This window comes from Ambystoma mexicanum, chromosome 4q (assembly GCF_040938575.1).
Source record: "Ambystoma mexicanum isolate Mex_15411 chromosome 4q, UKY_AmexF1_1, whole genome shotgun sequence".
NCBI lineage: Eukaryota > Metazoa > Chordata > Amphibia > Caudata > Ambystomatidae > Ambystoma > Ambystoma mexicanum.
Window position 1 is genome coordinate 71,836,111 of NC_090928.1, and position 14,337 is coordinate 71,850,447.

At 51.7% G+C, this 14,337-nt stretch overlaps 1 protein-coding gene across 1 annotated transcript in view; it reads right to left on the reverse strand.

Moving 5' to 3' along the window:
* The window catches only part of RSPO3 (R-spondin 3), a 244,542-nt gene extending 230,612 nt beyond the window's left edge, over positions 1-13,930 (reverse strand). Inside the window, exon 1 of the mRNA XM_069607503.1 lies at positions 13,102-13,930. Within this exon, the coding sequence (XP_069463604.1) occupies positions 13,102-13,198 (97 nt within the window). The 5' untranslated portion in view covers positions 13,199-13,930. The remainder of the gene's footprint in view (positions 1-13,101) is intronic.
* Positions 13,931-14,337: the final 407 nt, after the last annotated feature.

Below are 14,337 nucleotides of genomic sequence, written 5' to 3' on the forward strand. Positions count from 1 at the left end.
CCCTGTTAAGCTTCCTAGTGAATCAAATGGTCTCTCTGCAGCAGTAACTCAAGAGTTCCTCCCGGTAGCTTCTTGGTGAACTGAATGGTCTCTCTCCACAAGTAACTCAAGAGACACTCTGAGTAACGTCTTTTAGAATTTTCAGGAGTAACGCTCAAGAGTTCCTCCTAGTAGCTTCTTAGTGAACTGGATGGTCTCTCTCTCCACGAGTAACTCAAGAGACACTCTGAGTAGCGTCTTATTGAATTTCAAGGAGTAACTCTCAAGAGTTCCTCCTGGTAGCTTCTTAGTGAACTGAATGGTCTCTCTCCACGAGTAACTCAAGAGACACTCTGAGTTGCGTCTTATTGAATTTCCAGGAGTAACCCTCAAGAGTTCCTCCCGGTAGATTCTTAGTGAACTGAATGGTCTCTCCCCACGAGTAACTCAAGAGACACTTTGAGTAGCATCTTATTGAATTTCCAGGAGTAACCCTCAAGAGTTCCTCCTGGTAGCTTCTTAGTGAACTGAATGGTCTTGATCCACGAGTAACTCAAGAGACACTCTGAGTAGCGTCTTATTGAATTTCCAGGAGTAACCCTCAAGAGTTCCTCCTGGTAGCTTCTTAGTGAATTGACCACTTATTGTTGAACATACAGGATTGTGTGAGACGCAACGGGAAGAATGTGACTTTGTGGCACGCAGCCACGTCGTCGGTGTTGCCCTACTCTACTAAAAGATTGAACCATGGTCTGCATAACCATGCATGGCAGCATTTTGCACGAGGGAAATGATTAGTAGCACAATTGAAAAAGCCACCGCTTTACAAAATAACTGTGGTCTGCAGCATGACCACAAGCTGACAAGATTTGCTTTGCTGCTTAGAGCAACGAGTGTAGCACACCATCCCAGAGGCTTAGATTCACCTGATGCTTGCGCAGGTGGACAACAAGCTTCACTGAACATGAGCTGGTGCCCGAAGGCCCGAACATATGTGGGTCCAGTTCCAGATTTCCCAGACACACCTGGGGACCCCCTTAGGACCTTCTTAACATTCAAAACCAGAGTATGTATGACAGACTTTTATCTTCAGGGCCTGAGCAAAGCAGTTATAGTTTATGTGAAGCACCCCAAGGCCTTACTTGAAAGTGTTTTGGGGTCCTTTCTGCAAGCTGTGGAAGCAGTATATGACTGTACCCATCTCGCTATAGGGGAACCAGGAGGTCTCAGGGACACTTCCCCGCATGTGCCACCTCAAATGTTTTCGACATTCATAGCCACTCCCTCAGGTTGCCCTTGCGCAAGGTTCCTCGGTGGAATCTTGCGCAAGTACAGGGAGGGATCCCTCATTTGAATGAGTGAATGCACCTCATGCAAGTGAGGGAATGTCCCATTCTGAAAGCATGGTCAGTATTACTCAAGGGGCCACGTCACTGGCTTTGCCCCTTTTTCGCTATTACCAAAGTATGATGTAAGTACAAAAAGGGCCACCGGTGCGCATTTTGCTTCCCGTCCATTTTCTGTAATATTATGACATTGCAGTCATCCTCATTTGAACACACTGCAGCCCATCTACTGACCCCGCCCCCTTTAACCCACACCATCCTCCTGGTCTACAGGCCTCTGGCCCCATGACTTCTTTCTTCAATGTCTTAGCTCTTGCAGGTTTAAGCCCAACAAGATCAAATCTGACTCCACCCTACTCCTTTCCACTTACAAGGATGCCCTCTTGGTACTTACTAAGGCTCTGGGTGCAAGTAAGTCCAGCTACTTAACTAACATACTTTCCTCTATCCTCTCCCACCCCCGCCATCTCTCCTCCACCCCTCCACCCTCCAAGCCATTCTGTGCACCTCTTCAAAGCTCTTGATGTAGCCCCTGCTCCCTCTCTGCTAAAAGCTTTGCTTCTTATTTCTCACTACTTCATCCTGTCCTCTCGGTCTCCCTAACCTCGCCTGCTGAGCTGGCCTCTATCCTTTGGCCAGCTCACCTGTCTAATACTGTAGTTGAAGGCTTCGCTTCACAAACCAACAAAGATGTTGCACTTTGGTACTGCTCACATCTCTCATCCCTCTCCAACCACTCCTGGTCTTCTGGAACATTCCCCACTTGCTTCAGAGTACCCTCTGATCTATCTATATATCTATCCTTAAATGGCTTTCCCCCCAGTGCCAACGCCTTTTTTGGTGATTTTGGTATATCGCCATACAATGCCTTCTAACTTTTTATTTGTCATTAACTCCTTAAGTGCCAAGGACGAGGTATCTCGTCCTTGGCAACAGAGAGGTAATCCCAAGGACGAGATACCTCGTCCTTGACACTTATGGGGTTAAGAAGTCCATTTCTGACCCAAAGCGCCTGCTTGCCCACTGCCCTTGCTCTTTGCGCTCATTACTTGAGCATCCAGGAATGTGTGTTCTTCAAATGGCTTTTGTCTGGAAATAATCAATCTAGCTGACCCGTTTAAATCTAGATTCCACATGCACCATTCCGCCAAGCGGCCCTAACCCCATCCCCAACTTTTTGACTACTGCTCACCACCTCAAACGGTCCTCCATTCTCCTCCTCCAGCGATTCTCATCTGCCTTCAGCACTGTGAGCCGCTGCACTCCTCTTCTGGCCCTCTGTAAGCCCTTGTCTCAGGAGGATAACTTAGGGGCAACATACTCGCCTTGGAAGCAATACGACACGGAGCACCACAGGTTCGATCCCGGGGTCTGCACTTAGAAACCTCTGGGTATTCAGCACGTTATAAATAACCTATCACATCATATATCATATCGTATCATATCATATATCAAGGACACTGCCCTCATCCAGGTTGCCTATTACCTCTCTGGTTGAACGCTCTCTTTCTCCATCCTTTGGAACATGGACATCTCTGAGATCAGAAGGGGTCAGCCATGGCTCGTTCCTAGGCCCGATACTCTTCACTCACTACACCTCCTCCCTTGATAAGCTCATCTCTTATCTGAGGTTTTCCTGGCACATATTGATCAATGGCACTCACTTCTTCTTTTCCTCCCCTGCCTTCACCCCTGACAATTCCTGTAAAATCTTACACTATCTATCAGCCATCGACCACTGGATGGCACTTTGCTCTCTTATGCTCAAGTCACCTAAGACTGGAGTTATCTACCTCCCTGCCCAGAATGCCCCCGCGTTCCTAACCCTCACTTATATAAACTCCTCTCTCACACCCCCAAAGCTCACAAACGTAGGAGTTCTCTTATGCAGCGATATTTCACCAGCTCTACTGCTGGGATCAAACTGCTACACATAGAGAAGATGTGCCCTCTTATCACATGGTCCTCACAAACTTTCTGATCTGCACTTCGCCAATCGGTAGACTTGAGTACTGTGTGAGCCTCATCGTAAGCCCTCCCAGACTCTTTAGCACCACTCAACAAAGTTCTCAACTTCGTTACCCATGCCACAGCCTACATGTGGGCTGGCTCTCTATGCCCACATGATCCAGTCTTACATTTTTCCTAATAGTTTTCAAATCTATGCATGGGCTAGACCCAGTCACCGACCGGACTGCTTCAATCACGTGCTATGCCCTACCCCGCACCCTCTGTTCAAGTACCTCCCTCAATCTTATCATCCCGAGCCCGCCCATTTCATTCTTCCCTTTCCGCTCTATTCCACTTATCTCCCTTCACCACTGGACCCCCGCACCCCTAGAAATAAAAATCACCCTCAGCATTCATGCGTCTAAGCTTGCCCTCAAGGTTCCTCTCCTTCACATCCAGACTGGCCACATGCATTCTCCCATGTAACATTCCTCCACCCAGGGGTGTTGCTAGATCTGGATAAGATTGGGAGCTACGCTAATTTTGGGACTCTCAGGACTCGGGGCTAGCTAGCCTTTTTGTTTGTAACTCCTGAGTTTCTATCCGGGCTACAACCAAAAGACCCTGGGCTATGGACACCTCCTAGCAATGCCTCTGCTCCATTGCTGTAACTACACAGATATCTTCCTTACCCCTTGGCCATCCCATATCTATCTGTGTGTTATTGACATTTTCAATTAAGATCCCCATTAGCAAAAAACGAACTGAGGTCTTCTATCTGAAAAAAACAGTTAGGACAGCACTCAATCAGCGCGGGGAGGCCTGCTTGTGGAACGGATGTACGTTTTTGCGAATTCCGAAAAGCTCGAACTTCAAAATACTGATGCCCACTTTACTGAATTTTGTAATTCGGGCTTTTCTGAAATAGCGCAATTGTCCCTGCTTTTCTTCCATGTATGGGGGGAAACCCCCTGCAATCTCCAAACCTGAAAATACCGAATTGGGGTAGCAGGTGAAACCCCTGCAACCCCTCCTCACGCAGTTCACTATTTTCAGGTCCGATCTTTTTTACCTATCCCGAATCCAACCAACAGTCGCATTTGGCATTTTATACTCTGTCTTTTGCGGCAAACCCTGTGGAATGCCCTGCGGCCGAAAGGCACGCCTCTTTAAACAAGCCCGCCCTCCCAATTGACTCCTCCCCTTGCTAAGGAGTTGACAGCCTCTGAACAGAGGCACATGGATTTTTGTTTGAATGCACTTTCGCCCTTGCCCCTTTTCCTCTTGACCCTTACGTTAATGTGAAAGTAGGTATTATCCAAATTGATCCAAAAAATATGAACGAATGGTAGATTTGACCGAATTCGGTCACTACCATTAGTTCGAATATTTGCGATCGATTTGAAGCCGAAAATACCAAACAGGAAGAGCAGAGTTTAAGGAGGTGTCCCCCACTTCCCATGTTCGGTATCTTCAGACTCGGGGGTTGCGGCAGGGGACAAAAATGGCTCAGGCCCCCATTTTTAATGAACGGTTAAAACGGGGGCCCGCGCAGTTACACTGCGGGCAGTCCACCCGTGATCAAGATGTTCACGGGCAGACAACCCAGATCCTGAAAGTACCAAGACATGTGAATTATCAGTTTATTGTGTACCTCCTTGTCTGCCTCCCCTCCCTCCTTTTTCTTAGGACGCCATGAAGTAATTTTGTATTACTGTGGGCGCTAAATTAATCAACAATAAAAATATAAAAATAAATATCTCCATAGGCCATGGAACTTACAAATCTCACTATTAGGAGTCTGCATCAATGATCATCTCTTATGGCGTACTGACCACTTCCACTGCAGCATTTCTTTTGAAAGAAATGTGAATGTTGGCATGTGCCACACTTAGACAGAATTCTTAACTTTAGCCTGCGCCACATTTTGTCTCCATATTTTGCCTTGTGTTTCTGTAACTAAGCTGTAAATTGTCATATGCAATGCGCCCGCTTACCCCTGGGCCTGTTGCGCAATACAAGTATTAAAACAAAAACAAAAAATAAAAACATCTAGACAGGATTATGAATGTTAGAACACTTAAATGAAACTGTGAATGATGACAAGTGCAACTCTTAAATGCAATCATGATCACTAGCCTGTCCCACACCTAGACATAATGGCAAGGATAGAAATGCCAACTAACCAATCCACTAACAATTCCATCCCTCTGCATACACCTCTCAAACTCTTACCAAACACAACCACAAGCCTAAAATGCAGCAATCCGCACAAACTTCACTACACTGCAACAACAAAACAAACCACACACAGACTTGCACAACAGCACACGACGACTACCGACCGTAAAACACCCCAAGCCCAGCCGACGGACCCAACGGGCTGAGGCTGCCAACAGCACATCACTGCTCTCTTGCACTTTCCCAGCTCATTCCCACTAGCCCACCCCCCTCCCTTTTTTCAGATCCGCCAGAGCCACAGGGGACCACTCCGGTGGTGATAGTGCGTGGTACAAATATCCTTTAACATTAACATTAACAGCCACATATCTTACCCAAATGCTTCCAAGTGGATCAAAGACATCTTTCTTAATGGCTGCCCCTCCGACAGATTGCCATGCAACTAGGCATCTGTATATACCACCATCTGGAGAAAGCCGGCGGATAATGGGTCTGCGTGGCATGAGCATAGCTCTCAACCATTTATGTCGCACAGGCGGGCGAAAAGACCCGATTTTGTTTTTGGCGGGTGAGAGCCTATTGAAATGAATGGACGTGCAGGAGGCTTGGCGGGTGAGTCAGATCTTCACGAGGCGGGTGACACCCGCCAAAAGGCTGTGAGTTGAGAGCTACGCATGAGGCCTTGCGCTTAGGATTAAAGGGGATCACATGCCTTGATGCCATACTTCCCCCCACACTTTCTGGCAACATGTGCTCGAAGAAGTGGTGCAGCTGTGGAGCGGGCTCCATGGCCATGCCCAGAATGTGGGCCTCTAAAGCCCCTCTGAGGTAATGCCCACCACCCACCCTTATCTTATCTCTAGGGGGATGTTTTGAGGTTTTCAATATTTATGCTAAATGTTGGATTTAATTGTGGGGATGTGCTATTGACAGCGGTTATATGTGAAGATCGGGCAGTGGGATAACTTTGCTGAAAATGTTGGGGTGGGGGGTTATGACATGTAAAGGAAAGGGGCCCTTGCCAAATGAGGGGGACAAACGGTTTTCCAGAAAGTTAGGTTTGGTTTGGTTTTATTATTTGTATAGCGCCGCCTGGCCCTGGGGAATCCAGGCACTTGAGAGGACTACAGCAGAACAATATGATACAATATGGTCCTAGGGGACCAGTAACAGAGGTTAAAGGAGTTGTCGCTCAGTTGCAATTACAGGTAGTTGCAGATATGGTATAACATGATCCAAAGGTGGATGAAGGCGGTACAATCAAGGCATTATCAAACAGTTAGAGGTGATGTGCAGGTAGATTTACACAATTACAAGTTTACAGTCTAAGTTCAAGCCAGTAAGGTAAAGCTCTGCAGTTTACGTTTCTTTGGACAGAAGCCATGTTTTGGTGCTGTGTCTGTATCTGTGAAAGGACGGTTCTGATCTCAGCTCAAGTGGAAGTGAATTCCAGAGTTGTCCAAGGGGGGGGACAAACACCCTTGCCCCCTAAAATGACACCCATGAGATCGGGCGCGTCCTGCACGTGACTCCTCATCTTTTTCTCCCCCAGCCCGCTTACCGGTGCCTCTCCCACTGATGTGCCCCTGGTTGCAGGCTGGAGGTTTGTCCTGGTGAGTGGCCTGGTGCTTCTGCCACTGGAAGGGTGACTCTGCCCCATTAGGCTGGGCCAGGCAGTGGTCTTCAAACTGTGGGGCTGGCCCCCTAGGGTGGGTCCAGAGGCTGGGAGGATAAACGAGGGCTCTAATCCTGTATCATTTAGTATTTTGTCCCTTCTACGTGCGAATGTCAAGGGAGTCCGTGTCCAGTGAGGGAGTTCGGGCCCTATCATTTAATGTTACACCCCCTCTCCCCCTCACCCTTCGGTATGTATTTGCCAAATACGTTATGTTACTAGAGCCAGGAGGTTTTGAAACTGACAAGGCGCGGTGCTATGCAAGACCCTGTTACATTACATGAACACAATGCAGGAACGTCTGCCTTTCAAAGTGTCTGCCTCCTGGTGTCTATGCTGCGGGTTCAACGCAAAGCAGACCACTCTGGCTGTCCGTTGGGACCACTGCTTCCTGGCAACAGGGGGAGCATCCCTCTCGGTGTGCAGAGAATGCGTTGGGTGGGTCACGGTCACCCCGCCAGACAAATGCTTCAGGCCTCTTTCCTGCGATAAGTGGGACCCGAACAGGCGTGGGATATTGAAAAGCCAATAAAGACATTAAGGAAATCTATAGCGCTTCCTTGTGGATGAGTCGGGCTTCTAATCACTGTGTGAACTGGGGCAACAGCATTCCCTGCATCGACCCGGGGAGGATGAGGGTCCGGAATCGGTGTCTAGATTCAAACCTGTGGTTACAGTTCTGTGTAATGAGCGCTTAACCCACTCGGCTATCTCAGTGGCTGCTTGAGGCCCGTCCAGTCGGTAGGCGCGTGTGAAACAGTTGACTTTTATGTGTCTCCAATACTTTATCAAGTTGTTTCGAAGTTTAAGGGGCAGAAATAAGAACAATATCGTTTTATCTTGTGCCTAATGTCAGCTTCCTCGCATGTGTACGCGCTTCAATAACAGCACCTATACATTCCCAGACAAATGTTGATGAGATCCTCGTTCTCGTGAGCGTTCAAACCGTTGAGAGTGGATCTCACAGTGGTCTCATATTAGGGTTTAACTCGCTGAGCTATCTCACCAATACCGGCATCTTTCTTCCTGTGGCTGAGCTTTTTTGGCGTGGTTTGATAGGGCCCTGTGTTATGCCATTGGGGTGCGTATGGGGTGACTGCTCCCATGCTCATGACCTCTTGGTTCTTTGATCTCAGGCCCGTAAAGGCCATGCCCTGGCCTGGCTCACCACTAGTACCTGGACAGAGAGGTTCTCTACACATTTTTGAAAATAACCAAGAAACGTCTCTCTTTTTGCCATCCCCGTCCAGTCACGGGCTCCTGGTGCACCACTCCTGTGCAGCTGCGCACGTCACCTGTACAAATATACAGGTGACCTGCCAACATACCCACACCTAGATAGATTTGTGAAATATTTGCCAGCGTCGCATCTAGATAGGACTTCGAACGTTAGCATGCCCGCACCTATGCGAAACCTGAAGACTAGCACAGGCCACACATAGAATTGTAGACATTGGCTTGTGTCACATCTAGATGGGATTGATTGAAGGATAGCAAGCCTGCGCCTAGATGAAACCTGAAGACTAGCATAGGCCACACCTAGAATTGTGGACATTGGCTTGTGTCGCATCTAGATGGGATTGATTGAAGGATAGCAAGCCTGCGCCTAGATGAAACCTGAAGACTAGCACAGGCCACACATAGAATTGTAGACATTGGCTTGTGTCGCATCTAGATGGGATTGATTGAAGGATAGCAAGCCTGCGCCTAGATGAAACTTGAATGTTGGTGTGTGCCACACTTGGAATTGTGAACACCAGCCTGCGTAGCACCTGGACAGATCTCTAGACGCTAGCTTGCGCCGCAGCGGGATGGGACTGTGAATGTTGGCTTGCCCACACCCGGGGAGAGTTCTGAACATTGGCCCGCGCCGCATCCAGATAGAGTTGTGGGGGTCAACTGGCGCCACACTGGGACAGAACTGCAAATGCTAGCATGCCAAAGGTCAGGTAACCCACTAAGCAATATAAGCTCAAACTCTGCATACTTATCTCACTCAAAAAACTCACACAACCATCTCTCGCACAACAAGCCGCACGCACTTCACAACACTGCAACAACACATAAGCCGGACCACATACGGCCTGTCACTGATCCAATACCTGCATCAAAGCTCACCATCTGGTGTATACCGAGTTGAAGCTGCCAACAGAACTCTCACTATCCTACTCTCACTATCCTACTCCCCCTTCACCTACTAACCCACCCCACCCTATCATTTACAGATCCGCCAGAGCGCCTGGGGACCAATTCCGTTGGTGAAGGTGCGTGGTACAAATACCTTTAACATTTAACAAATCATCTCCACCCGACTGTAGAAGGTGAACTGAAGCCCATGTGTCCAGTGCCACGGGGGGAGGGGCGGCCTATGTTCTGGCAGAGGAGGAATCTGCGTCACGCTCGGAGATGAAACGGGGCAATTAGCGCCTCCTCGGCACCGGCGCCGCCGCGTGACTGCTATCACTTGCTGGAAACCGAGCGTGTTGCCCCCAATTAGCGCGGCTTCCCCACAGGCGGGGACGGCCGGGCCCAATGGCTGCCCGAGCCGCCGAGCGCCGCGGAAGCGTCCTGTTTATTGCCCCCAGATAACGCGCCACCCCGGGAACAATGGGATGAAGGGAGCGAAAGGAGGGGCCGGCGGCGCTTTAGTGCGCTATAAAAGCCCCCCACGGGGAGCCGTCCACACTAGGAATGTGGCGCGGGCACATTCGTAAAGATTGCTCGGTGGGTTAATGTGCCTGTCGATGAAACGTGTGCGCAACCTGGCTTAGATCTGCACCCGTCTGAGGAGAATAAAGTATGAACTCATTTCGATCATAGGGCAATCATTGTTTTCAAAAAGTGGAATATGTATGTGTGTGTGTGTGTGTCTATATATATATATATATATATATATATATATATATATATATATATATATATATATATATATATATAGACACACACACTAGACTACAACCGCTTCCCCACAAAGAGATGTCCACAAAATAAATAATGGGATCATCTTCGCGTCGACATTTCATGATACCAGATATCGCGCATGTTGCCATCTGCAGCTCTTTTAAAATACTGATACAAGGGGCACGTCTACACAACTTAAAAGCGCGCACAGCACCGACCTCTTCGTGGTCAGCACTTCCAAGCGGCACACGCCGGCTGCACACACTTTAAATGCATGGGTTGTTGCACTGGTGTGTATGCCACCCGCTGCCCCACTGAGCACAGTGCCCCGCGCCCCACCGAGCCCCCCCCAACTACCAAGGGCCCTCTCTTTCAATGAGGGCAGATTCCAGCACCCCCAGAGAGGACGCCACTCCCCCAATGATGACCACCTGCTCCCCCACCCACACCCCTCCCCGAACACCTTGGAGAACTGTCCCCTTGCTCTCCACATTCCAGTCTGATCCCCACACTACTATCCCCACACTAGTATCTCCACACTACTATCCCCACACTACTATCCCCACACTACTATCCCCACACTACTATCTCCACACTACTATCCCCACACTACTATCCCCACACTACTATCGCCGCACTACTCCAATGAGCACCACACATGCCCAACGTGGGGCAAAATCCACTCCTCTAACCAAAGCACCACCCTCACTCCTAGAATGTGGGCAACACTCTAATTCCCTCAATGAAGCCAACCCCCCCCACTCGTCCAATGAGGAAGCCCGCTCACCTAAAGAGTGTGCTATATTAGTCTCCCCCCATACTCTAGAAACGGGCGCCGAGCCCTACATGTTAGAGGGTGATTGCAGTCCCCCTCAACCTTGACTGAGGATAGACCCGCAGGGACCACGAGGAGGGAGGAACCCCCCCCCCCCCCCAAACTAACCTCAAACCTCCCTCCTTCCGTTACAATGCTTGCATTGAACCAAGCCCCCAAGGGGGGTAATGCCAAGGTTGCCAACCACCCCAGCTCCAATGATGGCACTGGTAGTACACGCCTGAACGGAAGGCCGCCTGCCACCTAGCTTGGCGAGGGCTATCACGCCCGGACGCTCAAGTCGGCACCCCCCTGACTACCCTTGGGCGCTAGTCCTCTGCGGTGCCCTAATGAGGCCATGCCATCTACGCAACCATGTAGAAACATCCCACGACCGCACCAGGGCAGAGCAAGCCCAACTACCCGCCAATAAGTGCGCTCATCTAGAATAGCAGGACAGGGGTTCTGCCCCGAAGGCGGAAGGCGCCCTTGCCCTCTAGGCACATGCAGACCCCAAGGATATTCCCAGAGGTGGCCACAACCTCCTCTTAGCCAACCTCAATTCCCCTTCCGAAAACAGCCAACCCCCTCAAAGTCGCCATACCGTCTTCGTCACACATTCTGTCAAGTCAGGGGAACCCCACGATCCCTTCCCCATCCTTGAAGAGAAGGGTCTCTCCCGGGTGTCCGGAAGGAGCGCCCCCCCCAACCCTCCCTCCAATGTGAAGGCTACCAGCCTGCCCCACTGTGGATAACGGCACTCCAGCCTCCATGGGGTGCACTGCAACAGGCCAGGAAAGTGGACTAGACCCCCCCCATCGAGACCCCCCCTCCCCCCTCATTTGCACGAGGAGTCTGTGGTTATCACTGCATTGAATACTCTTTGTTTCAGGGTACACTCCCCCCCACCCCCCCAAAAAACCTTCTCTCGCCTCTGCACCAATGCACCCTGCCATTCCTCCAACTCGCTGTGCGCGCCCACATTCGGCGCCCCTGTTCCTGGTCCTCTGCCTCCACACACCGCCTTCTCTACAGGAAGTCCTCTTCCCGAACCCATACTCTTCCTCACGCCCTTTCCCCATCGCTCCCAGCAGAGCCTCCCTCTGCAGCCCTCGTCCCCTGGGCATAGATCATCTTCACCTGTGCGTCCCCGTCCCTGCACCCACCGCCTTTCCTACCCGCTGACCCCCACCGCCACCCTCGTCTTCCTGCTACCACTTCTCTACCCCATAGTCTCCCCCGCCCAGCCACATCTCCCTTTCCACCCCATCTACGGCCCACCGCCTCTCCTTTCCTCGCGCCCTCTCCTCTCCTTCCCGACCCCACCCCCCATCCCACCCAGCGTCCCCCCTGCTACCCCCAGCGGCGCTCTTCCAAAACAGAGCCCGAGGCAAGAAGCGCACTTTCCGCTACCAAACGTGATGAGGAGGGGCGGGGTGCCTCCCCCCCCCAACTCAGAAAAGGGGAAGCGAGACTCAGTCCACCCCGTCCCGTCCAGAGGATCAACTGGCCTGTACCCCAGAGTCTCTCGGACCCCCCCCCCTAGAGATGGAGTGGATGCATGTATGCCATGGATATAGCGCCAACCCAGCCAGAAAGCAACGCAGCACTCTACATTAAAGGGAGGGGACAGAGAGAAGGACAGGGAGACCCGGGGAAGCGCTATTACGGGCTCAGTGGGAGACGTGCAGAAGAGAAGGGGTCAGCCCGACGGAGTCACCTCTCTAGAGTTTATTTGCCCGGAATTATTAATGTATGCCTAAAACACGTCAACACAATCTCCTCAAACTTGTCGTAACCCCAAAGTGAAGCACCCATGTGATGTCATGCAGCCACGGTCAGCAGTCATCATGGCAATCGAGGCGTGATTGCCTCTCTTTCTGGCATGTCACGCCAACTCCCCGCACCCTTCCTGGGGCATGCAGAAAGAGTTGGTGACTGGCATGCGGTTATCCGTGGCTTGGCTTAAAGCATCACTTTCCCCTGGAGACGAAGTCCCCTTTCTTTTAGCGCCCAACATTGTGTGACAATAGTGGGCGCCTTGTCGCCCACATGCTTACATTGGAAACTGCAATGCATTGCAGGTGGTCTACAAATCTACCCTGGCACAATCTGGGCAAACAAGACACTGTCTGGGGCTATATGGGGGTTCTGCTGCCAGACACTGCGAATTGCTAGCGGGGGGGGGGGGGGTGATGGCAAACGCATGCAGAACTGTGGGGTGACAGCAAACAGGTGGCAAAGTGTATACTTACTTCTCCGGTGTCGCCTTCCCTTTGGGGGCTGCTCGTTGCTGATGTATTCCAGGCAGTTCAAAGTGATAAAAACCCAAGAAATGAGTCGCACTTGCATAGTAACCCTGGGCGCGGATCTCCCTTCAGTGCGTGGTAAGGCAGCGCAGGTCCCCGCTAAGTGTGCCCCCCGGGTGCCCGGCGGGACGGGCTGAGCCCAGCAGGATCACTGCCCTTCCACTTGGAGGGGCACGGCCCGAGCGGGGAAGGGGGCCCCTGGCAGGGCGGCTGCTGGCAGCATGGTGGGTCAGGGGGGACCGGAGGCAAGGCAGCGGGGCCGCGGAGGGTCTGTGTCCACGGGCACGCCGGGCATCTGGTCCCACTCAGCACCTGGAATCCAGCAGCAATGCGAGAGAGGGGGCCGGCACCAATCCGAGGCTGCCCCCGAAACTCAAGATGCCAAAGACGAGCCTGGGCGCCCCCTCCTCTCCCGCAGGTACGGGGCTTTTCCAGAGAAAGAGCGGCGCTGGGGCGGGCGAGCCCCACACGGATGCCCCGGGCCGATGAGTTGCAGAGACCACTGCCCAGTTCACAGCTTCAGGCCGTGCCTTCTGTGGGATAGAAACTCTGGGCAGCCGTTTTAGCTCCAGTAACAGCCCGGCCTCGCACTCCTTCCCGGGCCGAGGTGCGCAGACGTCCCCCACCGAGCCGATTCTCCCGCAGGCCTCACTTCGGCTGCCGAGGGGGTTCTGACTCCTTCCAACACCACCTCTCGCCGCGCTCGGCTCCTATAGGATGTGGGCAGTGCGCCTCCATTCGCCAGCTGGCTGCTTGGGTTTAGACACAGTGGTCTTCAAACTGCGGGGCTGGCCCCCCTAGGGGGGCCCGAAGGATGTGCAGGAGAGGGAGGCGGGGGCGAGGCTCTTTAAAAAGGGGATTGCAATGACTGCATTTAAGAGAACCTATACGCAGTCCCAACTCGTGTGTGGCGGCAGAATACACGTGTGCGTGTTTTCCCAAATAATTGCGTATGTCACATATTTTGTTTGAGGAATTGCTTCTTTAATCTACGGCATAGGTACTGCTGATGCAGAGCAGCACGTGGATGGGGCAAGAATACGCCCGGCGCGGACGCGTCAAGGCACATTTGCGTCTTTACGCATCGCGGCCGGGGCACCGGGGCCAGGAGGGTAGCTGTGGGCCGCCGCCCCGCGCCTCTGCCTCAGAACGGCCCGTCTCCTGCCTCCCCCACTTCGGCCT